General features: G+C 41.0%; 2 protein-coding genes across 5 annotated transcripts; one reads left to right on the forward strand and one right to left on the reverse strand.

Annotated features, from left to right (window-relative positions):
- Positions 1–1,060: 1,060 nt before the first annotated feature.
- LOC122819208 (drebrin-like protein) lies at positions 1,061–16,385 on the reverse strand. 3 transcript variants are annotated; one of them, XM_044095740.1, is made up of 19 exons: positions 16,297–16,385; positions 11,402–11,532; positions 11,265–11,320; positions 9,997–10,109; positions 9,297–9,371; positions 9,061–9,201; positions 8,459–8,536; positions 8,225–8,376; positions 8,088–8,142; positions 6,374–6,451; positions 6,139–6,290; positions 6,002–6,056; positions 5,083–5,148; positions 4,579–4,687; positions 3,722–3,919; positions 3,246–3,314; positions 2,124–2,218; positions 1,867–1,936; positions 1,061–1,298 (listed from the first exon to the last, which is right to left on the reverse strand). In XM_044095740.1, the coding sequence occupies exons 2-19, from the start codon at positions 11,482–11,484 to the stop codon at positions 1,156–1,158; spliced, it is 1,788 nt and encodes a 595-aa protein (XP_043951675.1). In that variant the 5' UTR covers positions 11,485–11,532; positions 16,297–16,385; the 3' UTR covers positions 1,061–1,155. The 3 variants fall into 3 exon arrangements, with proteins under 3 accessions (XP_043951675.1, XP_043951676.1, XP_043951674.1); XM_044095741.1 differs by lacking the exon at positions 16,297–16,385 and adding an exon at positions 12,911–13,026; XM_044095739.1 differs by lacking the exon at positions 16,297–16,385 and having other exon boundaries at positions 11,402–11,647.
- hpse (heparanase) lies at positions 14,255–25,221 on the forward strand. Of its 2 annotated transcripts, none has more exons than XM_044095743.1 (12): positions 14,255–14,699; positions 16,313–16,428; positions 17,656–17,784; positions 17,858–18,031; positions 18,841–19,012; positions 19,657–19,704; positions 19,963–20,056; positions 20,140–20,246; positions 21,481–21,595; positions 22,765–22,889; positions 23,064–23,210; positions 24,057–24,653. In XM_044095743.1, exons 1-12 carry the CDS (start codon positions 14,479–14,481, stop codon positions 24,073–24,075), a joined length of 1,467 nt encoding a protein of 488 aa, XP_043951678.1. In that variant the 5' UTR covers positions 14,255–14,478; the 3' UTR covers positions 24,076–24,653. The 2 variants fall into 2 exon arrangements, with proteins under 2 accessions (XP_043951678.1, XP_043951677.1); XM_044095742.1 differs by lacking the exon at positions 24,057–24,653 and adding an exon at positions 24,668–25,221 and having other exon boundaries at positions 14,268–14,699.
- Positions 25,222–26,657: the final 1,436 nt, after the last annotated feature.

Below are 26,657 nucleotides of genomic sequence, written 5' to 3' on the forward strand. Positions count from 1 at the left end.
AATAATTTATTGAAATGTTATTTGCCACACTCACCTTTCTGATTGGATGCTAGTCAAATAGCATACGAAATGGACACAAAATGGACACGTTTCTGATAAGAAATGGATGACCAGTTACCACCATGGAAGATGAGGACTTTGTTCTTATAATGGGAGTAATAGATGGAAAGCTGACTGTTCAAAAGAAAAACACAAAAACAAGCATTCTAACAGACAATTATTATGAAAGTGAAAAAGAAAAAAAAATCCATAAATATTGCTTGCTACCAAAAAAACCCATTTGTGTTGGCAACTTCTGTTGGAAGTTTTGTGTTCAACAAGGTAAACCAGAGAACATATTGTTGGCCCTTGAACCAGCGCTGCACCCACACACTGCGGAGTCAATCAAAATATGTGTGGGAAAATGTATACATGAAAAGGAGAAAGTCATCACAACAACTCTGATGACTAAATTATGACTAAAACTTAATGACTATGACTTTTTACTATGTTTGATATTGCATAAAATACCCAACAAATAATCCAATTTAAATGGACTGACAAGTTTGAACTGTTTTCTTTGGTCAGACATTACCTGTTCAAGAGTTCTTGATTCTCTAATGTGAAGAAGCCACAGATTCCTTGGTGCAAAAGTAAGCCTAGTCATTTTAAGTCTATGTTCATATAATTCCACAACAGTAGATTTCAGATGTACAGTTTGATTTTTGAATCTTTTTTCTCTTCTGAAACGAGGAAGATCTGGACTTGGTCCTCAGTCTGTGAACTGAACCTCTCATGTTTTGCTCACTTCACAGCCACTTCTAACAGTAACTTAACAGAAAAGTGGTGGTATATTTTAGCACAGTAAAGTACAGAATATTAGCTAATAATATGTTTGCCCTAAAATTTTTAGTTTTTCATGGGGATCTGGGTGACTTATCTGCATATGTCATTTCAGGTTAGTTGTATTTTTACCCAACGTTGTTATTCCGTGACCAAATTCAGAGTGTTGGACAAATAATCTGAGTTGAACAAGAAACAGACAGTTTCCTTTAAGGGAGCACTCCAGAGTGAGACCGAAGATTGGGAACATTTTATTCATTTATTTTCCAAGCGGGTGGTAAACAAAGACATGAAAAAGTTAATAACCCATTTCTATATCAGGACTGCCACTGTTTAGTCATTGAGGAGCTCCACGTAGTTGGCAGGGAACAGGCCGAAGTTCCCATCAGGTCCATAGCCTCTCCACCAGCCTTCATCCAGCATCTCTATCTCTGTTATGATGTCACCTGGGTCAAAGGTGATCTCAGTTTCATCAGCTGTGGACGACAGACAATCCAGGAAAGAGGGGAAAAAATGGAAAGTTTAATAGTCCAGATGCTGTTATCTTTCATTCTTTTCTTTATTTTTTATTTTTATCTTGCATGCTTTTGTGACTGATCTGTCAGATAACAATAATCTGGATACACACAGATGAAACAAGATGAAACTACTTTAAAGAGACATCTCAGTTTGAGTTCACCTGGAGTCAACAAACTTATTTCTATTTACTAAATGCCACAATAATAAGAGTTGTTTTTTTTTTTTTTTTACATTCTTCAATGTCTATAAGGTTCACATCTACTGAGCATTGCCTTTAAATTGTCAGGTGAGATGAAGGAGTAGAACCAAAGTGCAGACAGCAGAACAGGACGTCATATGAGCCACGATTTAATGAATGGAGTCCAAAACATTTACAAAAGCTGGAAACCAGAACATGAGATGGAAGATGGAATAACAGTGAGGGATAGTTTGTACTGTAAACTGTAAAGGGACTCTGCAGCAGCGTCACAACCTTCTGTATCAGTACAGCCCCAACATTAAGACAAGCATGATGTGTTTCCTTACCAGCCTGGTAGTCATACAGAGCCCTGGCTCTGTACAGCTGCTGTTCTCCATCACCTGGATTATTATAGTCCTGAGACAAAACATCAAAAACATCAAAAGTATTTCATTATACTTAAAGGCTTCAAACACAGAGAAATCTGTGCAAATGATATGGAAACCATGACAACAAGCTGAAAGCACATAAACCCCATTACTGTCATCAAAGACTCGTGGGTGTCCAGGTATGATCCATCCTCTGACACACAGAGCAGACTCACCTCTGTTGGATCCTGGTAAATGTTCTCATACAGATTATCAGCAGTGCCAACTGGATCTGGAGTCTGGTACAGATCCTGCTGAACTGGACTTTCAGCTGTGGGAGAATGACAGGAATGAATAAACATGGCAACAAAGGAATTACAGAGGAAACATTTTCCAGATCCAGAGGAGATTTCTCTGGCTGCTGGTCGTACGACCGCCTCAGAAAGGTTAAGTCTGCTGTAGGAAGAACCTGGAGAACCAAAATGCCTCTCTTCTCATTGGTTTGGAGTCGTGCTTTAAGCTGCCTTGCAAAATAATTTCTATCATTTTTGTAACCACCTCAAATGACACTGAATGTCTTGGGAGAAACTGATGTTTGCTTATGAATTAAATATTTAGTTTGGAACTCTGATAATTATAAATATGTGAATAACATGGTGAGAATATCTTTGACAAACAAACTCCCACATTTTTTCTATGCGACAACCTAAATATTGCTGTTTAACTTTTTACGGTGACTCCACAGTAAACTCATGAGTAAGCATCAATTGTCAATAGTAATTTCTTTAACCGGTTGGTTCCTACAGTGTGGAGATTAAAAATGTTATTTTCTTTTCCATGAGGTGCCATAAAAGCATATCTTCTTTCATTCTTCCGCAGACTAACTGGGTTTCCTGGCACTATGAACTCTAAATTCACTATTTCTGACTTATAAAATTGGAAGGAAACAATATCAGATGTTGGATTTTCTAAATTGAGGCCTGAAAGGTGAATGGAGTGAACTGATATTGTGGTTTTCCTGTCAACCTCCCCAATCACAAAGACATAAACATTTATGCACCAATAAGCAGGCAGCTTATTGGAAAGTAAATCCTTATTTTATTGTCAATGTTCAAGAAAGAAAGCACAACAAAATTTTAATTTTAAACGTGTGACAACAGGAAGCTGGAAGCAAACCTACAAACCTAGTCATCTTTTGCACCATCCAGGTGCAAGAAGACCGATTGACCTCCCACTGAGTGTTAGCAGAGTAGAGCTTTATAGCTCATGTTTAACAGAACTCAAAAGGAAAACACAAATGATGCATTTTGGGGTGTAAAAGGTCAACATGATGTTTGGTGAGCTTACTGCCGTCATACCTGGAGTCATTTCATCTGCATCATCATCAAACTCATCTGACCATTCTGCCTCCTCAGTGGAACCGTCCTCTGTGTTCAGACAGGAGAAAAACTGAGACATTCAACTAAACACAGTACAGCCTCGGTTCGCTAACGGTGGCGCAGCAACCAGAAGCTGGGATGCATTTAGGCGAAGCTATCTTAAAGGAAATGTAGGTCTAAAAATACTTGCAAACATAAAACAACCAGATTAACTGTGATGTAGAGATAATCAGCAGCAACAGGCAAAAAGACAAATTATCCAAAACACAAACTTTTTGAATGCAACTTGTTACATTCAAAAATAGAAGTTCAGTGCTGAAAACTGCTGCAGTGTTTCCAGCAGCCATTTGCTGACATCTGACATTATTTTGATCCAGGCTAATCATGCCTGCAAGTGATCATAATGAAATTACTGACACCTGCATATATAGAGCTCAACAGGAAGTGCGTCTGACCTGCAGGCTGCTCATGTGAAGTCACCGCCTCTTGGAGGGTGGGCGAGAAAGCTGCAGCAGGAAGTGAAGGCAGTTCAGGTGTGGCTGAGGAGAAGGGGTTGGTCACTGGGTAGTGGACGTCCGGCGGAGAACTCTGAGGCTTCACCGCTTCTTCAGGCTCAAACGATTTCTGAGACAAAAACTTACTTTGGAGCTTCCCTGAGGGTAAAAACAGGAACATCAACCATTCATTCTGCGACAGGTGGTTTAGTGTCAGCAGAGGTACTGTAGTAACTGGTTACATTTACTTGAGTAACTCTCTTTTGAAAAACTTTACTTTTAGGAGTACTTTTACTACACTGTACTTTCTACTTTTACTTGAGTAATTTTAATATGAAATCGCTCTTAATTCAGTAAAAGTTTTGGATTCTTTACCCACTGAATGTAGAACAAACATGTTTTAGCCAAAAATTCACCAGACACAAACACAGACCTGCAGTTTTATTTAAAGCTCCATAAGTTTTATATTGAAAGAAATTGATTTTGAATTTTTTTCTTTTGCTTGATTTTGCTATTGTTTTTTGTTTCTTATATGAATTATTGTCATTTTAGTCCTTAAAATACCAAAATGTCATTATATTTTGGTCCATCTGATGATATAACTTTTAAATATCAAATGGTTGATAAATTGATCAGTTACTCTGGACTTGAATAGACTTTTTATCAAATACATTTTGACTCTTCCTTGAGTCATTTCTTGGATGGCCACTTTTTATGGTTACTTGAGTAAAAATACATTGAAGTAGTGCTATTCTTACTTGAATACAATTTGTGTGTACTCTGCCCCCCTCTGAGTGTCAGTTTGTTGTGTTTCTGACCTGGTCTGGATGGAGCAGCAGATGGTGTGTTGGTCTCAAAGCTCTGCTCCTTCTGCTTGAAGATGTCTCTGGGATTGAACGCTCTCTGAGAAATCAGTGACTTTGCCTCCTGTGAATGAAAGAAAAGACACATGACCTGTTAGAATCTGAAAATCTAAATGAGAGTTTATCTGCAATAGTACATTTAGATGTAAAGACAAATAGCCAATCACAAACCTTTAAATGACCTTTAAATCTAGTTTTGTACATACCAAATATGACATAAAGGAAATTTTGCTTCCTGATTTAATGACTTGAAATTGGGCCTCTGTCTCTTTACAAATTTCTGAAACTCCGCCTTCAGGAAGTCATTATAAGAGTGACCCATTCTTAAACGTTTGGGAAGCATGTCTGCATGTCTAGCTGCTGGATTCTGTACGCCTGTGATCATGGAAAGGATCTGAATATCCGGATTCAGTGAATACAAGTGTCTTTAATGAGCTACAGCAAGTCATCCATACTTACATTAGCTTTCTGCACAGATGCTGCAGCGTGGATTCCTGTTACCTTCTTTGAATTTTCCTGCTCATTCTACAACAGGGAAAAGAAAGTTAAATCCATTATTGGCAGAAGAACATAAGAATTAAAATAAAATAAAAAAATGAAATATCATGTGTAATATTTTAGTAAAATGTGATATTTTACACATGATAAAATGTGTAAAATATTTTATCAAAAGCTCCCAAGAGAACCAAGAACTCTTGGTTCAGAGTTCTTGGTTCTCCCTCTGAACCAAGAACTCTAATAACAGGAAACATTGACTGGGGGAAGACTAATGAGGAAGAAATAATCCACACAGTGGAAGTGTAAGACTGTACTTGTCTTTACTTACTGTACTTGTCTTGTTTTCACATCCTCAGTTTTCCCTTTGATACTTTTTGCCTTTCTAAATGTTTATAAATCACCGAACGGTTCTCTATTAAAATACATTAAAGAGCTGTTGCTGTGGCAACCGTCCAGACCTCTCAGGTCTTCTGGTTCAAGTCTACTTTGCATCCCCAGATAAAAATCAAACAGCAGCAAAGTTAAGATGTAGACAGTAGATGGGATGTTTTGGTGTCCAGTACATGCCACAGATGTGCTGGATGAGCAGATACCTGACCAGCTGATGAATGGGATTTACCACAGATGCTTTAGATTTACCCAGTCATGCTGCCTGGATCACCTCAACTATCCTGGTTGTTGTTTCTGTTACTTTTCAGTTAATAATTTACACTCACATGTGTCTCCCCTGACATCCAAAACTTCATTTTACTTCTTATTTGCTTGATTTCTTTCAGCATGTGCAGAATTTAGGACAAGGGAAGAAGGAAACCCACCAGAGAGAACCAACCTGGTATAGTCCTTAAAGACCTTCAGTCACATCCTTAATGTTTCCACTCACCAGCTGCTGTTGCTCCCTTTCTCTTTCCTCTTCATCTCTTTTATTCTGAAGGGTCCTGCCATGTACAAGCATACAAACATCCCCACTGAGCGTCTTTAGCTGCTTGGTTTGCATGTTACTGTGCAGTTCTAACTCACCTCTCTAGTTCAATCTGATGAGCTCTCTCCTTCGTTCTTCTCTCCCTCTCTTTTGCCTGTTTCTCATCCAACTCCTTCCTTTCCTTCTCCGCGTTCTGCCTCTCCTGCTCCGCTCTCTTTCTCTCCTCCTTTCGACGTAACTCCTCATCCCGCTGAGAAAAGACATTTGTCACATTTATACCAGATGCAGATGCTTGTGTTTGTAAGACTGCTGGTTGTGTGTGAAGGACCAAACCTGAGCCTGGTCCCAGAAGTTATCCTTGTTGGTTTGTTGGATCTCTTCTGCAGCATTGACTTTTCTGTACACAGAACCCTGGTATACAAGCACATTAGAAACTGGTGAACATGTGACAATTTCTAAATTTCTACATTTCCTGGAAAAACGTACTGAGCACAAAGATTAGTACGCCAAAACAAATACAAAAGAAATGTAGGTGTTGTGGTCTGTTTTACACAGTGTCAAAAGTTTGGGGAAGTAAATACCATATATATGATATTGGTAAATATTGATAAATACCACCATAACAGCAGTTTTATTATTGGGTATTGCAACAGTGTCTCTACAGTTTTAACTAACAAATTAATCCTCCAGCTGCAGCTGATCCAGAACGCTTCTGCTGGAGTTCTGACTAAAACCAGGAAGATAGGGAACATCAGCCAGTTACAGTCCTTTGACTGCGAGAATAGACTTTAAAATACTTTTAGTTTATAAATCACTGAACGGTTTAAAGATCTGATGTTGTTGCATCAACCTTCCAGACCTCTCAGGTCTTCTGGTTCTGGTTCTGCTCAGCACCCAGAACCAGAACCAAACATGGAGAAGCAGCATTCAGCTTCTATGCACCACAGATCTGGAAAAACTTCCATAAAACTGCAAGAATGCAGAAACACTGAGTTCCTTTAAGTCTAGACTAAAAACCCACCTGTGCAGAGTTGCTTTATAACCATAATCAATGAAACATTGACCAACATTTTGATTTATAGTGATGATATTGATGATGGCACAGATCAAAATGTAAAGTTTGACACTGGTTTCTCAATTAATGACTGTATGATGTTTTTATGACTTTTTATTTTGTGTTTTTATGATTTGAAGCACTTTGAACTGCCTTGTTGCTGAAATGTGCTGTAAATATTTGATTGATTGATTGATTGATTGATTGATTGATTGATTGATTGATTGATTGATTGATTGATTGATTGATTGATTGATTGGCTCAAATGGTCATATTAGTTCATTCCTAATAATTGCTGTTCTGTGGAAAATGTACCTGCAACAATACCAGCTGTGATGGCCTGGCGTTCTGTCCAGAGTGAACCAAGCCTCTTTCCCAGTGAGGCTGCAGACTGGCCCCATTGTGGCCTTCTGGCTGCTTACTCATTTCCACCAACACCCCAGTATAAAGGCTCATTGCTACTCAGCGTTTCTCACTAAAACCCCTATATTATATTGATTAATAGTGTCTACATTAATGTTCATACCAAGCCGGTATGAGTGTTGGATTGATACTAAGGCAGTAAGACAGCTGTTTTAATTTAAGGTTCTGTTTTGAAACTTTGAAGCTTATTTTTGTTTTGTAGTTTTTTAACGCTGCCTGAAAAAAAGATTTTGTTCCTATTTTCTCTCAAATGACAATTGTTTGCACTTTATCTATGAGAAAATACACAAGCACATGCTTAGTTTTTCATATCAATATGTTATTAAAGTATTGTGTTGACATAGACTTTGTACAATTTATGTCCCAGGTATTAATAATATAATTCAAATGGAAAACCACAAAAAAAACCCTTAGAGTCGGACATTTGATTTTATATCAAAATAAAATAACAAAAAGCGTCATTATCAGTATACTGGCATTGTATTTATTTGACATCAGATCTTCATTAAAATATGCAGTACTGTACCTCTATTACCAACCTTTCAGCTTAATTTTAACAACTTAACTCACCACTTTCTGTTGTTCCTCATCTCTCTTCTCTTCATCTCTTTTATTCTGAAGGGTCCTGCCATGTACAAGCATACAAACATCCCCACTGAGCGTCTTTAGCTGCTTGGTTTGCATGTTACTGTGCAGTTCTAACTCACCTCTCTAGTTCAATTTGATGAGCTCTCTCCTTCGTTCTTCTCTCCCTCTCTTTTGCCTGTTTCTCATCCAACTCCTTCCTTTCCTTCTCCGCGTTCTGCCTCTCCTGCTCCGCTCTCTTTCTCTCCTCCTTTCGACGTAACTCCTCATCCCGCTGAGAAAAGACTTTGTCACATTTATACCAGATGCAGATGCTTGTGTTTGTAAGACTGCTGGTTGTGTGTGAAGGACCAAACCTGAGCCTGGTCCCAGAAGTTATCCTTGTTGGTTTGTTGGATCTCTTCTGCAGCATTGACTTTTCTGTACACAGAACCCTGGTACACAAGCATAGGAGAAATGGGTTGAACATGTGGAAACTTCTACATTGACCGGCAAAAAGTGCTGGGCACAAAGATTGGTGCTCATAAAGAAGGGTAGAGGTGGAGTCATCACGCATCAGTCTCTCCAGGATGTTGCAATGTTTTTTGTGATTGTTGCAGCCTACAATTACTGATTTTGCTCCACCTTTTTGTGAAGTTGCAGTCAAAGTTGCAAATTGCCAAGAAAAAAAGAGTTGGAGTTGCGGCACATGACTTTTCTAAAACTGAAAGGTTATGATTTAGTTAGACTGTGTAAAGTGTAAATTATATTTGGAAGTACTATCTTGAAATATCATCCTTAAAGTATTAATAATTACAGGCCATTTATCATGTGTTAGGATTTCACCATGTCTGTGGCAAAGTCTGAAAGGCAGCTGTGAAAGTGGAACAAAGACGGAACATTTGAGGCTCTGATGACAAAAGACACTTTAAGACAGTATGGTTTTGTTTGTCCTTGGGGGTTTTGTGTCTCCTCTCACCACTGGTCCTTTTGGTGCATCGATGTAATTTTGCTGTTTGTGAAAGTTATAGTTGGCTCCGGAGGCTTTTGCAACTTTAGTTAAAATGGCCTCTGGCTCCACGTCCTCCTCTGTGCGAGCGTTTATGGTAACGTGAGCTCCCTAAGATCAATCACATCAAGACGTTAGAGGGAAGGTGACAGGAAGTATAGCTGCTTTCAAACCATCCAATCACAACACAGCAGAATCACACCTACCTTCAAAAAATTTGCTATGGTGCTGATATGGTTGGCACACATTCCTTTACGAGAGTCCTTCACCCCTTCACCAGTCTACATACACAGACAGTCAGAATCTACATGTGTTTTTTCATCAGGTTTTGCATTATTATTGACAGAAATGAAAAGCTATGACACAATGTTTTTGTGAATTAACTGGAAAGCTAAAACCAGCCTGTTTTGTCGAGGTTAGACAGTGCTGTGAAGTGTTTGCTCTACAAGCTTTTTCAACTTTAGCTTTTTCGCCACTCTTTGATTTTTTTGGCACAAAAAAATTCTGTGCAGAAGGAAACTGAAAATAGAGGTCAGTGACCTTTACTGGTAGGTTACTGTATTTTTTTGAGCAGCTTTGTTACTGATGCTGTTCTGAAAAATCATTTATGGTTCATATTAGTGTATGTTACTGCTAAATATTTAAATAAGAGTTAAAAAAATCTTCCTCTGTAAATATCTCACGCTTGGACTCCTGGCTGCAGCTCGTAGAAAAGTGCTGTCTATATGTGCAGTTATTTTTTTTCCTTTTAAAATCAAGTGTGTGTAATAGTAAGGAAATTACGGTACTACTGATTTTAATGACTTTCTTCTCCTGTTGTATTATGGGAATCTGTGTGTGTGTGTGTGTGTGTGTGTGTGTATGTGGGCGTGGGTGCGTGTGCGTGTGTGTGCGCGTGTGACTCACCCAGTTTATAAGGACATATTTAGGGAGGCCAGAGTTAGGGTCTGAGACTCGACAGAAGGCATACATGACCTTCCCACTGCTCAGCTCCTCCACCAACTCCTCCAGCCCTCCACCTGAACACACACCAGAACAGGAGTTTGTTATTTAACACCACCTTATGTTTCTCTAATACGGTGGGTCCCAACACTGGAGCAAGCGGGACTACCATCCTGATGGTTTAGAATAGATGTTTTCCTGTTCCAGCAGACCTGATCTAAAGCAAAAGACATTTGAATTACAGATGTAAGGAGTGCATCAGCAATCAAACATCCTAAGTCCCCGAGCACCAGGGCTGAGAACCACCGCTCTTATGCAACATTAGATTTCGGATGCATTTATAGAATAACCTTTTGACGTCATCGTTCACAACTTATCCTTCTGTTTGCTGACTGGCTCAGTCATAAGTCAAGCGGAGACAATCAGAGTAATGGGGAGAAAAGCCAGACTGCGCTGGAAATGAGAACCTTTTGAGTGGAATTGCACAGGGAAGCAATAGCCAGGCTCTTTCAAATGTAAGATTAGCTCAAAAAAATTTTATCAACAAACGTCAAGAGGTGTAGTTAAAAGAAGACTTGGACACAAATGACTCATTTCAGTCTGAGATCGAATGGATCCCAACCAGATTCAGAGGAACGCTCCATTCTATTTACTATAAACCCAACTTGAGTATCTTGGTGTTTTGTTTAGCAGTGATGGGAGCCTGCAGGGGACAATGGATAGAGGAACTGGTGTTTTGTCCGCAGCAATGTAGGCACTGCTCTGATCTCTTGTTGTGAAGAAAGAGCTCAACCAAAGAGTGAAGCTGAAGTGTGCTCAGTGGGATTGTGCTGCCTGGGTTCCCATGTTGGACCGGACACCTCAGTCAATCTAAACAGGCAGGTTTATGAGAAGTGGCAATGTGCTGAAGACAGAAATTAAGAAATGCTGGTGAGTGTACCTGCCACTCAGCGTTATTTAGATACAGCGGTTGTGAGTCTAAATTAATAGATTCACAACCGCTGTAAAATTTTAAAATTCTAGTTAGAAGAAAAATAAAAACTCATACAATGTGATTTTTTTGGATTATTTCTGGATTCTGTCCCTCACAGTTGAGGATAGCAACAATAGAGTTTACAGATCTATCCAGTCTCTGTAAGTGTGGAAACTCAGTGGTGCAGCAAAATCAAATACTTGTTTTTCCTATTGCACATCACAGCAATGTAGATCCATGAATCATCATGAACTCTCACCTCCTGTCTCTGCCAGTCGAAGGTCGTTACTGTTGCCCTCATAGGTAAACAAAGCCCTAAAAGCACAAAATTAACAGATGAGAACTGAAGAAAACAAGAAGATCTTGTTGCTTTTGCTTTTGACAGAACCAGCTTACCAGTCCGTGTCCGTCTTGGCATCCACCACCTTCTTATAGGCGGCAATCAGAGCCGGACCATTCTTGCTCAGGTTGACTGCCATTGTAGTCCAGGTTCCCAAAGTTCACACAGATTGCCAGGGAATGTGATGCTGTCAGAAGACAGAGCAAAGCAGAATGAAAACCTCCACACTTTTGAGAAAAGAAACTCTGACTTTTGTGATTATCCAGAAAGATTCTGATTCACGGTGAAGTGTCCGACCAGTCAGGTTGGTGGATTTAAACCTGAAGAGTTGCATTCTTACACAAGTTCCTCCCCTCTGACTTCCACACCTCCTCTCTTTGGAGAAACACATCTCTCTTACTCTGACCATTAGTACACATTTTGCTTGCACAGAGTCAGCTTTGATACACTGCAGATATAATGTATCATGAAACCAGAGTTGGCCTGGCAGCCTTGGTGGAAGTGTCATTCTGTGATCTGAGGGAAAGCAAAAAGGGTGTGACTGGTTGCCATTGTGTGCCATTCGTTGCGCATACAAGGAACACAAGTCCCAAAGACAAGTTTGGACAGAGCTGGCATAAGAGTTTGACACAAGAAGGAGTGAAAATGAATGATACTGTGGATGGATGGCATCACCTGGTCTGGAAATCAAGTAGATTATTAAAATACAAGAACACTTGACTCATCACTCTGTGTCATGATTTAAGAAAACAATTTTATTAAGTAACAGTTTGTTGATCTGCTGACTTTCAAACGTTCCTACATTTGATATACAAACATCCAGAATGGATCATGGAGCAATGGGTGATTTAATTATGCAACTGATCCCACAAAATCAGGAGCTTGTAATTGTTCAAAATGTCCTGGGACGCTGAAGCATTCAGAGCTCCTTTGAATGGAAGTAAAGGACCAAACCCAAAAGATGACTGAACCACCTCCGCTCCAAACTTTACACTTTGAACAAGACATTCATTCAAATTCTTCTGGGAATTTCCAAATCCAGGTTCATCCCGGTGAATCAGAGAACCCTGATTTCTCACTCCCACTGCTCTCTGAGTCCAGTAGTGGCAAACATTTTTAGCGCTGAATTGCATTTGTTGATGTAAGACTTGAGTTCAGTTGCTAGGATACAGTAATCCATTCCACGAAGTTCTCTGTTTGCCGTTCTTTAGCTAATCAGAAGCTGAGCCTCAGCATCCACTGACTCTAACCCACCACTTCATTGGTGAGTTGATGCCATTCCCAATCGCATCCGCTTCATTATGATATTGAACAGTTCAGTACGGAATAGTGTATTGAACTGTAGTGAAAAAATTACATGACTGGATTTATTGCACAGACAGCACTCTGTCATGGTGCCAGACTGAAAGGTACAGAGATCCTGAAAGTGACTCATTACATGGAGAGGCAGTCTGATGGAGGTTCCACCTCTGGCCATGGAACACCTGAATTCAATGAACAAAATGTCAGGATGGCCCAGTACGTTTGACAGTTTGTAAAAAATAGTAAAATAAGTACATATTTACCAAATGGGTTGTTCACAAGTACACAATGTAAAGGTTAAGGTCAATTAGCAAGGCTGCATACAAGTCTTAAGATGTATGGAAGAGGTTTCCCTATCTGACAGATTGGTACCAGTAACACTGCATTCATATCACTCGAGTTTTCTTTTCACTTCCTGGTGTGTTTATTTATCAAATCAGTGGAAAAACACAGAAGCTTCTTTTGTCCGCCCAGCAGAGGGAGCTGTAACGCAGATGGAAGCTCAAGCAGCAGCTGAAGCTCCTTTCTTCCGTTTTCACATTTCCAATCTCTGAGACATTATTTTCTTCCCACGGCTTGAGACAGTCGGACATTATAGACTATAACAAATTATAATATACTTTGGAATTGATTATTTGTTGGCAAGTTTCTCCATCCAAATTGTTATAAGGACAAATATAACTAAGTGACGAAAGGAATTTGCTCTATTGATCATTTTGGAAGTTATAACAGTTTTTCAGAATAACTTCTGAGAAAGAGGAGGTGTCTGATATTTTAATGGTGTAAAACACTTTGAACTGCCTTGTTACTGTTGTTGAAATAAACGTCACCTGACTTGAAACTCAGGCGAAGCAGCCAATGAGCTTCAGTCCAGGTTTTCTGCCATCTCTGTATCATTTCCAGAATGCTTTCCCTCAGGATGCTTCCGGCTCAGTGGGTTGGCTGACAGAATGTTGCTAGTCCTGTTCTGCACATTTTTGACTCAAAGTCAGGTGACAATACAGATGGGGGTAGCTGTACCTGAGGTTTCAGCAAAGGTGATTCTTTACTACAGCCTCATGCAGCTGCTTATTAATTACATTTTACTGAAGGTGTGCAGGCTATGAGGGAATGCCCACCTGTTAATGTAGCATCAATAAACTGTTGAAATATTTGTAACACTTCTTACTACTATTACCTCTGTTATCGCTCACCTATTCAGTTACCACTGTACTGGCATTGTGCAGTACTGTTATATTAAATATGATCATCTTCCTAAAATCTGAAGCATTTATTTCTGTATCCCCCCTGCCCCCCCTAATTTTTCGGGGGCAAAAACCACTAGCGATTTTGGTCTCTGCTATTTACCTGTCTGTCTGTCTGTCTGTCTGTCTGTCTGTCTGTCTGTCTGTCTGTCTGTCTAGACATGTCATAAACAAACCCTGTTGGAGGCTGGAAAACTCTTCATTTTTCAGCAAGACAGCAACCCCACAAACAAACAGCCAGAGTTACAATAAAGTGGAATACATCTGGTGTTATAACTGGCCTAGTCAAAGTCCAGAACTAAAATATACTGAGAGTTGGTGGGAAACACATGGTTGCGAGGCAACCAGCCTTGAACCTGTGGATCTTGTCAGGGCAGAGAAGCAAAAGCTTCAGTTCATTTTAATGTCCCATACAGACACCCGGAGGTGAGTGTCCCTCTGTAGAGGACCCTGTCCTGTCCCTCCATAGAGAAGTCTGTCCCTCCTCTCCTGTTCCGCTTGGGACTGACGGCTGACTCCCCGCTGGGTGGTGCCAGCAGAGCCGGGTCTCCGACCTGAGCAGCAGGAAGTGTCTCTCAGCTGGAGACATGCACTCCTTTCTGTTGCTCCTTCTAACTTTCTTCTCCTGTCGGAGCGGAGGGGACCGGCTCTTCAATGGAAACCCGCTGTACCAGAACCAGGACCAGGACCAGGACTTGGACCTGGACATGGACCTGTCGGCGGTGCTTCACCGGGTGGACCCCCGCTTTTTGTCCGTCACTATCGACGCCAGTCTGGCGTCAGAGGAGAGGTTCATGCTGCTGTTGAGGTGAGGGTTAGCGCTCCGAGCTCACACTTTCTGTCCACACAACTCTGCGTCAGATTCACCAGAGAGCTGCTAAAGTCAAGCTTTGTTCGCTAATCTTCGCCGCTGCGCGCAGTCTGGTTTAAAAGAGGACGATGAACGCAGCAGCAGAAACACACAGCCTCTTGCAGTTGATACAGTTTCTGATGTTAGAGACAAACTCTGCAAATCATTACGTCCATATGAGCTGAAAAGGAAACTGCTTCAGATTCTGACTCCGAAGTTCAAGTTAAAGCCAGAACAAGAACGGTTCTGATTTTTCTGTGAGGTTCTGATTTTTCTGTGAGGTTCTGATTTTTCTGTGAGGTTCTGATTTTTCTGTGAGGTTCTGATTCGGACTCAAACTGCAGAATGACTCTCTTAACTGCCCGCTTTCATTTCATCTTTGACTGAAATCCCACCCTCACTTACTCCTGCAGTTGTTTTAATGATCAATCCCCCCCACCTGTTTATTTAAGACCTAATCAATTTTTCCCCTTATTGTTAGAAATGATTTAGTTTTGTTTTATTAGTGTAGTTTAGAGTTTGAGCCTTTGTGTGTTTCTGTTGTGAAGCAAACATGTGGCGGTTTATGGGTCAGTGAACCGCCACAGTATCTGTACTGCATTTATCTACTGTCAGATGAAATTACGGTGCAGATATTGTAAATTTACAGTAAAAAAACTGGCGTCTGTAGCTACCAGTATTTTATATCTTAGAGTGTACCTCATTTCACAGCTCAGTAAAAAGTTTTAAGTAAAAAAAGCAGCATCAGTTGCCACGGCAACGTTGTGCGTGTGGATTAAAGCACACAGAGCGAGAGAAAAGAAGAATTCAGGTGGTAAGATACTGTTTTTCTGCGTTATTTTACTTTTGCTCTAGCGAAGCTGCTGTAATTAACGGTTTTTTTTTTATATAAGGGAATAACATTATAACATGATGTAAAGCTAAAAAAAGAAATTATTTTTGCTTAATAATGTCCTTTTACTCAGTAATGAACAAATAAATTAACTGAATATGGCAAGACCCAGAGAACATAAATGAAACAACCAGAACACAAATAAAAAGCCTTGAATTGTGTCCTACACTATTATTTTAAATACAGTACAGTAAAATAGAATATACAACTGCTTCATCCCAGACTGATAAAGTTATCAGTTCATTCATGACATCAGTTACTTTCTCTGTTACCTTCTCTGCCGACTGCTTGGAAATCATGAAATGTTGTTTTTCTGGATTATTTCTTATTATTCTGTCCCTCACATTTAAGGCGTACCTGTGATGACACTTACAGACGTCTCTGTTCTTTGGAAGAAGGGAAAATTGAAAAAAAAAAAAATCAGTGGTGTGTCAAATACTTATTTCCCCCTCCGTATGTCAGGCTCTTCAGAACCACCATGAGACACGTTCAGAAAGTAGCAGAGCAGTGACAAAGCTTCTTCCTCTAGGCTGATGACAAAAATAATGGTGATGATGATGATGATGATGATGCTACAGTTGCTCAGAGCAGACGGTCAGCAGGCTACATGACCAGAGTGAGGGAAGCGGTTGTGTTCGGGTGTTTGTGCTGAGTTCTGTCCACCTTGTTTGCTCTGCAGGTCTCAGAGGATCCGGACTCTGGCCACGGCTCTCAGTCCAGCCTTTTTGAGGTTCGGGGGAACCAAGCAGGACTTCATGGTGTTCAGTCCTCAGAGGAGCCAGCAGCTGGATCCAGGTCTCTTCTTCTTCTTAGCTGCAGCGTATCTTAAAGGGACAGTTTTATGTGAAATCAACTTTGTTGAGCTTTACGTCATGTTATAATGTAATTCCCTCCTCAACAACATACCTGGAGGGTTGCCTTGATTCTTTCTTGCATGTTTGAGAAACTCTTCGATCTCCATGGCAACCATTCAGTTCAAAACGCCTCAGAGAAGCAGCTCCTCCTCTAAGCTGCAGTTTCTGAGCTTCCCCCTCAAAAAGCAGCCCTCCCCCATTCGGCTCCTTCAGACTAGCCAGCAGCAATTAGCAAACACCTGGTGGAACTGTGGCTCTGCTGAGCTGATTATAGGAGCTACTTCTCACTGCAACACTGACAGAGGTCCAATTTCAAGGCGATAAATCAGAAAGTAAAATTCTTTTCAATCATATTTGATATGAAACAGCATTTTTATAACAACAGATTTTCTATAAAATGGCATTAGGTGCCTTGAAAATGCAAACTACCGCCCCTTTAATTGTAACAGTTTCAAAATTAAAGGAAATTAATTTTTAATTTTTTTTCCCCACCAGGGGGTCCTTTTTGTGGGCTCTAGTGTCCCTTTTTTCACAGTAGGCTGACAGGAAGGGAGGAAAGAGAGGGGGGAAGACATGCGGCAAATGTCGTCGGGTCCGGGAATCGAACCCGCGAAGGCCGCGTCGAGGACTGAAGGCCTTCAAGCGTGGGGCGCGCTAACCTCTACGCCACCGGAGCACGCCCCCCAGGAAATAAATTTTGCTTTAATTTTTACAAATTCCTCTTTCTTTTTTACAGTCATTACTAAATAAACATAAATGGAAATCCTGGATGCTTTCTTACATTTATGACAGACTGCATCGTAAACACACTGCACACGCTATGTAGACCTTTATTCACAGTGGAGATGGGCGGATCAGTCCAGAAATATCGATAATATCAATACCAAGCCGGAATGATTTTCAGGAGGGCGTCTTCATCAATTTTAATATTGATCTGACTTCTCTTGTCAGATTGATAACAGGTTCTTTTTGAAATGTTATTTTTAAATAAGTATTGGTACTATTGTTGGTGATACTGGCGCTGTATCGTATTGATACCACACAGTATCATTCTCCTCAGATCTGCAACATATTTGCAGAAATAAATGCCGTGTTCAACAGTTTGTGTTCTGATGGCTCCATTAGCCAGGAGAACTTGTCCTGTGACCAGCGGCTCTCGCCCCCTCAGGTGAGTCCTGCAGCAGTGTCCGGCTGCCCTGGTGGCTGGAGCAGAGGCTGAAGCAGGACTGGGCCCAGCAGCAGCTCGTCCTCACCAAGGAGGAGCAGCAGAACCAGTACAACCGGGTCCACTTCACGGGTAGGTTCTGGATGTCCGGCTGGCTGTCTTGTGACGCTGCAGGTGTCTCCTGACGGCTGTCTGTCTCTGTCAGAGCTCACCGTGGACCTGCTGCACTCCTTCAGCAGCTGCTGCGGCCTGGATCTCATCTTCGGCCTGAACGCGCTGCTCCGTACGGCAGACAACAGCTGGAACAGCAGCAACGCCCACTCTCTGCTGCGCTACTGCGACTCCAAACAATACGAGATGTCCTGGGAGCTGGGAAACGGTTAGCATCCGCTCTCACAGTTATGACTCAGACACCGACCTCAGTGGTACACTGAGGGAGCAGGGTGGGCTTCAGGTAACGGCAGGAACTGCTCAGCTAGTCAGGTGCAGCTAACTCAGTCTAACTCTCTCTCACTGAGCTCCTTCAGGCTAGCCAGAAACTGCACATCTACTTCTCAGTACTCACTGGTAAAAATGTTTTTACTCTATTGGCAGAGGACTGTTGATGTGACAACACACAACAGCACACACCCGTGTGGATGGAAATCAGGTGGGAGTCGAGTTCATCCATCTGAGAAAGATGATGTCAGAGTTTAAACTTTGGGCAGAGTCAGAGTTTAAACTTTACATTTTTCTCTTTCCCTAACAGCAGAGAAAAACTTGAGTTTGGGGTGAAAGTGGAAGTTTGTGGTTGTAATGTTGCTGCTGTCAGTTCATCTCTAAGACAGAGAGAAATGTCTGCAGCTCCACGTTTCAAGTTCCTTTAGAAAACAAAGTCTGTTTGTAACAGAAACAGAAAGCTGGATGGACTTCTGAAGATTGTTCCTTTGTTGTGGAGAGGAGCTGAGTCTGTGTGGTTTTATCATGATCCAAATTCAACAGTGAACATTGAGTTTTATTGGAGTCAGGAAACCTTTTTAAGCCGATTATCAGATGAGCTTCTTCTTTCTCTCTTCCCTTTTTACAGATAATTGCAGCAAATCTGGAGTAATACTGAAACTCTGTGGTTTCTTATGTGACGTCTGAGTTTCACTTCCGTGTCTCCATGTGGTGAGAGTCTCATACTGACGGTGTTCTGTGTGTCTGCAGAGCCAAACAGCTTTGAGAAGAAGGCTGGGATCCGTGTGGATGGAAATCAGCTGGGAGTCGATTTCACCCGTCTCAGAAAGATGATGTCAGAGTTCAAACTCTACCGGGACGGCGGGCTGTTCGGACCCGATGTGGGCCAGCCGCGGGACCGCAGGGCGGATCTGCTGGAGAGGTCTGCACCGGACCTGGATCTGCATCACAAATGGAACTACAATGCTTCTGTTTTCTTCATGAAAATAGTTTATTTTTATTTTTATGAATAATAAGGAGAGCATCTACAAAACACACGCATGTCTCGTTTGCTAATAGAGCAAAACAGAAAAAGCCTTTTATTGAACCTAAGAGGGGAAATTCAGATGTAACAGCAGGATGAAGACATGCAAGTTCACACAAAGTGCTTAAAAATATACAAATAAACAACAAGATGAACAATAACAACAGTAATAATAATATACTGTAGAAGAATCTAACATAAAAATACTGTGCACTTATTAGAATTGAAATATTGTACATGTGCATCTGAGTAGGTTAACTTTTAAAAATGTACATAATGTGTGAACATCAAAAAACAGAAAAAGTGATGTGCAATAACAGCAGAAATTATGTTATTAAAAATCAGCAAAACTGCAAATGGTTGAACAAATGCCAGCAGGGATGTAAACAGTGACTGAGTTTGCAGGGAGCTGTGATGGTTGTAGAGTCTAACCTGCTGACTGCTTCATTACTGGACTGAAGGAGACGTCAGTGGATCCTCACTCTGCTTTAGTTTAACTTTACAAATTCACTAACTCTTTCCTCCCTGTGTTTTTGCTGCAGCTTCCTGCAGAGTGGAGCCAAGGCCATCAACGCCTGTACCTGGCACCAGTGAGTTGACCATATTCTTCAGCAGCACAAAAACATCAGCTGCAGCATCACTGCAGAAGCTCTGTCCAAACGAATCTGTAGTCAGATCAGGGTTTTTGGAACTGCTGCATCTGCTGATGGATTCTGGTCCCTCTGTGGTTTCACACCCTGAGCTCAGCCAATCATTGATTAGATATAAAATCATCCCTGAAGCGATGGCTGCTGTCACATGGTGGTTCCATCACACTGTCCTGTCCTGTCCTGTCCTCTGTCTCCTAGTTACTATGTGAACGGCAGAGACACTTCACTAGAGGATTTTCTAGATCCTGAAGTTCTGGACACTCTGGCTTTGAAAACCAACGAAGTTCTGGAGGTAATGGCATCAGGCTGCAGCAGCTGGGTGGCTGAGGGTTTGATGACAGAGATGTTTTATTGTTTGTTCCTTGTGTGGCCCAGAGAGTACGGCAGGAGTCTCTGAGGAAACCGGTGTGGCTCGGAGAGACGAGCTCGGCCTACGGAGGCGGCGCGCGGGGACTGTCAGACGCCTTCGTCTCTGGATTCATGTGAGTCCAGAACTATTTAGGAAATAAAGTCTGATTCATTCAGTGATCACTGCTGCTGAGACAAGCTCATGATGAGGATCAGCTGAAGCTGTACGATGTGTTCAGGCTGTAACTCTGAGGGCTGGAAAAGAAAGCAGATGCTCATCAGAACCAGAAATACTCAGCTGAGTCCGACTTGGGCTGGAAGTCTGAAGAGTAGAAAGTGAAAAGGAATAGTGAGAGAACGGTGCCCTGTGGTGCTCCTGATTAGACACTCAGTCCATCTGTCTCACAAACTGTGGTCTGTTGTGATGTAGTCACAGATCCAGGTGACTGTTGAGGCGTTCACCTTTGACCTCTGGAGTTTCTCACAGAGCAGATCGGGCTGAATTATGTTAAATGAACATGATCCTCATGGTGCCGCTGCTTTGAACAGATGACAGTGGGTTTGTTGATGACATCATCAGCTCCATATTTATTACATCACATTCAGTTAATTAGAATATTGAAAAGCTCATTTCACTCAGTAGCTCAGTAGTTCAGTAAGTAAAACCTATTTTATAGATTAATTCCACACAGACGGATGTTTTCAAGCCTTTATTTCTGTTAATTATGATAATATTATGTTAATGAAAACACGACATTTGAAATCATAATATTACATCAGATCAGTAAAAAACATTTTTTACACAGAAAGTGTATTTAATTCCTAGTTATATCTGGTTGTTAGTCTTAAAAGTTACTTTTAATCTGACAAACAGGACTAATTGGAACCAGATAATGAGTTTCTGAATCTATCTTTAACGATGATGGTTGTAATGTTCACAGGTGTGGCGACGTTCACTTCACAAGGCATTACTGAAAAGTCTGCACAGTTTATCAGCAGCTGTATGATGTTATGGTTTTATGGTGCAGTGGCTTTTGGATCCAAATGGGGAAGGAGAGCAGCTGACTGCTGTCATAAAATGGTCTCATAAAACGATAACATAACAGATCAGTGCTGAAGTTTAATCCAAAACAACCTAGAAACCTTTTGGTAATAAACCTCATATTTTACTAAAGCCTTTGACTAAATTTAAAACAACCTGACAGAAGTGAAGGAAATCATTCAAGAAACAAAGAAGGAGACAGAGAAGATTAAATAAAAAGTTAATCGCAAGAATGACGGCCTGTGCTAAACTAAGCTCACATTTAGAGCTGGATATTTTCAGTTGTAGAAAACAAACATGTCATCCCAGACCTGTGGTGTGTGCAGGTGGCTGGATAAGTTGGGCCTGGGAGCCAGGCTGGGCCTGGATGTGGTGATGAGGCAGGTGCTGGTCGGCGCCGGGAGCTACCATATGATCGATGACGACCTGGATCCCCTCCCGGTAAGACGGCTCTGCACTTCCGAAAACTGAGTTTATGGTTTCAGTCCACTGCGTGTCTTCCCTGCTCAGCCGGGAATCTGATCTGGGATCCTGCTGACTATCGCAGTAACTTTGGCCATTTTCATTTAATGTGGAAATGATCCTGTTGTAAATAATAAGTTACAGATATACAGTACAGACCAAATGTTTGGACACACCTTCTAATTGAACTCAATTAGAACTCAATTAAAAAATGTGTCCAAACTTTTGGTCTGTACTGTAAGTCAATGGACCCACAATAGCGACTATCGCTTTCATCACTAATGTCATACTTTTTTTAATGAATACTATGGTAAGTAAAATTGTTTTTGCATTTATTAATAGATAAGGAGAGCATTTTAACACTGCATTAGAACCCTCTCCACTCCTGTTAACTGTTGTTTAGCTAACCTTGTTAGCATCGTGCTTTGAAATGAGCCGAGGAAAAACACAGCACACTTTCTTGAGAAGCTACATTTTCAAATGATTCTCATAAGGCTCTAATTGTACCTGTGTAAGAAGAACCAAGCAAAGTTCATAAAATGACTTTCTTACTTGCAAATAACTTTATTTTTTAATAAAACTGGAACACTCCAGCTTTCAGCCCTGTGGTTTGGAGGAGGGAATGGCTAATTAATGAAAGAATATCCTGACTTCTGTCATTAAATGGTGGAACTGATGGTGTTACTTTTGTCCCCAATATCCTCTAATACAGAAACACATTCTGCCACCATAGTTGCTAGGCTTTTCATATACATAAAAGTAAGGGCAGGAATAAATCTGAAGGCTTGACTGTCTAATTTCTCTTACTTCTGGTCTTCATGCTGGATCAAGGGTCTCAGCAAAGATTGATTCTTTGCTGAGTTTAGAAAGAATCAATCTTTGCTGAGTTTAGAATCAATCTAAACTCAGCAAAGATTGATTCTTTGCTGAGTTTAGACCCACCGTGCATAGAGGAGTTTTAACTGGTTTAAAAAAAATCACAAATAAAGGAACCCAGAGTGTTTGAAAGTCAATTTAACATCTTAACAAACTGGAACGTTTATTTAGGTTTGATTTTATTTGCCCATACTTTTCTCTCTCTACTTAGTCTTCTGATTTGATTTTCTGGAGTCTTTCTGAATCATCCGTCTCTGACTGAATTCTTCCAGGATTACTGGCTGTCGCTCCTCTACAAGAGACTCGTCGGACCGGAGGTGTTGAAGCTTCAGCTCGTTTCTGATTCCGGCAGAAGTAAACGAGTGAGACTCTATCTGCACTGCGCCAACAGGAAGAGGTACTCACAGAAAGGAGAGACAAACCTGGTCAATGAGAAACAAACTAATCAGGAGGTCGAGACAGAGAACATGTTTGGCGGCGGTTTAAAGTTCAAGGTGGTTCAAAGAGGTGAAGCTGGTGTAAAGATCTGGTGAAAGCCTCAGGTGAGATGCTGTGTTTTGTGTGTGTGCAGTTACCCCGGCGGAGCCGTGGTGCTGATATGGATGAACCTGAGCAGGAAGCCAGTGAGGATCTCACTTCCTGCCCTCGTCTCCAGCAGCACAGTGGACGCTTTTGTCCTCCAGTCCAACCAGCCGGGGGAGGAGGGACTGCAGTCCAGGTGTCTCTCTCCTCTCAATACAGCCTCTTTTCCCCCTAACTGAGAGCCACCGAGTCGCGTGGAAGATTTAATTTATTTCTGTCTGGTGCTTCCTGTCATGTGAATCGTTGACAGCAGTTTAAATCAGAACACTTTCCCAGAGGAAAGAGGAACGTTTGTGGACAGTGATGGACCAGATGCTTGTGGCAGCAGCTTTTTTGAGATCTTAAGTTATTTGTTTGGAATGTTTCTGTGCTATAACCATTTAGCAAAGTCCAAGGCTTTTATTAGCAAAATAGTCAAATTTATATGAAAATTCACCCATTTACATTCTTGATCCGTCTTTAATTCAGTTCAAAAGGAAATGGAAATGTCTTATCATCCAAGTTCTTCAAATAGTGGTAGATGGTGATGCTGTGGGCAGAAGGGTGCACCAGTAGCAGTCTGTGTGGCATCGATTCTGAACTAACCTCTGACTGAATCGAATTACATTTACATAGCACCTTGACGAACAACTGCCGTTGGTCAAAGTGCTGCACGCAAAGACAACAAATCACAATAATTCCAAGATTAAAGGAAATACAAACACAGCACAAGAGAGAAACAGAAACATAGAAAGGGCCAAAAATGAATCTCACTCTGTATCAAAAGCCAGTGAGTACAAATGTGTTTTAAGAAGTGACTCGATAACAGCTAGAGTTGAGGTGTGTTTAATATAAAGTCACAGCTGAATGGAATGAAGACTGTTGCTGTGTCTGCACCTCCTTTGCTTTTGTCGCTCTTTTTCACACCTCTGCCTGGCCGTGGTCAGAAGGTTGAATAGAGACGTTAGAGTTCAGTATGTGATTTCATGTCCCTTCCTTACAGGAATCAGTCTGCTGATTAGAATGAACTCTTTCACCACTTCACCTGTCCTGATGATCCGAATGAACTGACATGAAGCCGCCAGAACAGAAATAACAACTATAAGACAGAAGAAGATGAGGCATTTTTCAGCACCCACCTCTCGCTCCATCCTACTTCCAGGGCAGAGTCTGTGTGGAAACAGTTGGGACGGGGTGGATGTGAATCCCACAGTGTGTGTGTGCACTGATGCATAGAAAAGCAATGAGAACACAAAGGACACAAACACACCAGGCTGATGCTGCTTGACCTCTGCTTTCAGCCACATTGCTGATGTCAGCAAAACTAAGGCTTTTGTGTTTGTCTGAGAGCGCCATCTAATGGTGGACTGTAGCGTTCATGTAGGGATAAGGTATGAGCGTGAGTAGGGTGACATCTAGTGGTGAAAGGGACAAAGTGGCCATATAAACTTTGAGGGCTTTAGAGAAAGTTACTGAGGCTGATGCACCAACCTTATTATAAGCAGAATTTCAGTAAACATGACAGTCTGGCTCTTTGTGGACTATTGGAGCTCTGCTTGATTCTCACCGCCCTTGCCTGCGTAGTACAATGAGTGTGTTCTGTTTTCCCTGCAGGTCTGTTCAGCTGAATGGAGAGCTGCTGAAGATGGTGGATGATAAAACTCTCCCTAAGCTCAACGGCACTCAGCTTCCTCCAGCAGAACACCTGAAGCTTCCTCCGTACTCCCTGGGGTTCTTCGTCATTATGGATGCACAGGCGCCGGCCTGCAGCTGAGCCTGGTACCAACCCTGGTTCTGAGCCTAGTGCCGAGCCTGGCTAACTGCTGCTGGCTAGTCTGAAGGAGCTGAGTGAAGCTGCTGAACATTCTGGGACTGGACATGATCTTCTGCTGTGCAGTTTCACTCACACAAGGCGCTGCTGGAGTGTTCTGCTCTGAGAACACACACTGTTTGTAATCAATTTCTCCTGCTGGGTAAAACTTTTATGTGATCATGTCTACATGTTTATTCTGGTAGATCTCAGGTTAGCTCACAACTGGACTTTTCAAAATCTGGACTTGAAAATCAGTTTCTTGAATAAGGGAGAATTTTAACTACAATTAATGACTTTATATCATTTATCATTTTGTTTCACTTTATTTCATCTTGAATAAAGAACATTCAGGTTACATTTCTTGGCCTGCATTTGACAAACATGCTGCAGTTAGAAGTGTACTTCATATTTTAGTATTAATGCTATTATAAGTATACAGGGTATGTGTCATGATACCAATACTGATACTTTGAGTTTGAGTGACAGAGCTAAGCCCCTCCTCCTGGCTCTGATTGGTTGTTTTTGAACGGGAGAGTTGTGTTTCTTCAGACAGCAGTAGCAGCTCAGGGAGGAAGTGGAAGAGATGGGTCTTTTCACAGATTTTCTGTCTCATATTGTAGTGTCACAACATGGTGACAGCTTTAACAAATATATAAAAATCATATTCTTTAAAGGTTACATATTGCATCTTTACCAAACTTAGAATATTAATACATAGCTGTCTCTAAATTCCATAAGTGCGTCTTGAAAATAAATAATGTTGCACATCTTTTTTCAATAATGTAATCAGTTAGTATACTGATTTAAAAAATCTGCTTTAATTTGATTCATAAAATAATATTTAAGCAGACAACTTTTGTCTTGAAAGTTCTATTTATGTGGCCCTATACTCTTCAGAGGGCAATATGAATACTTAGAGGCCAGATTTGGCCCGCTGTGCTCCAATGTGTCAGTTCAGATTTCTGTTGTTTTATTGTAGTTTGGTCGGTGTCCACACGGGGGCGGGCTTGCTCCACTCTGCTGTTCTGTGCTCGTAAAACACACGTGACACAGCAGACACTAGATCAGCAGTACTTCACTGAAGGTTTCACAGTCACTGTACTGCGGCTTCAGTACTTTTAATATTTGTTTGCATGTTACATTAGACTACAGCAGAGCAGAAGAAAAACAAACAAACAAACAAACAAACTGATGTTTCAAAGCTTTATTAGGAAATACATCAGATTTCCAGGAAGCACATTCCGTCCAGCTGAACGTTTTGATCGTTTTAGGCATAATGCTCCTCTTTTAGCAGTCAGTCTGCTGATTGGATGGACAGACCTGTGGAATCCTTATCATCTTCAGCTTCAGTAATAATCAGGCTGTGACAACATAAATAGATGGTCAGTTTGTATTAGAACAATATGTCCATAATGTTGATAAGTCTAAACTTCAGTTTCAGACTCCCTCTTTAAATGTTATCTCTTTAAATGTTATTTGATTTTTGGGCTGTAGAGTCTCAATTCTACCCTGAAAAAAGATTTAGCTTTGATTTGGTTTCAAATTATAATCCTTTGCACTTGGTTTATTTATAAATCAGTGCACACAGGACAAGATATTGGTTCTGTTTATTATATAAATGTTCTGTCAAAGCATTTTGTCGACACCTAAATAGTTTATCTAAATACTGTTGTTGGTTTTAACAAAATATTTCAAAACACCTAAAGGTCCAAAGTCTGATAATATATCATATTTAAATAACAGGTATCGGTATAAGTATTGACGATACTAGCTCCGTATTTACTTAGTATC

Source organism: Gambusia affinis, linkage group LG17 (genome assembly GCF_019740435.1).
Source record: "Gambusia affinis linkage group LG17, SWU_Gaff_1.0, whole genome shotgun sequence".
NCBI classification, from domain to species: Eukaryota; Metazoa; Chordata; class Actinopteri; order Cyprinodontiformes; family Poeciliidae; genus Gambusia; species Gambusia affinis.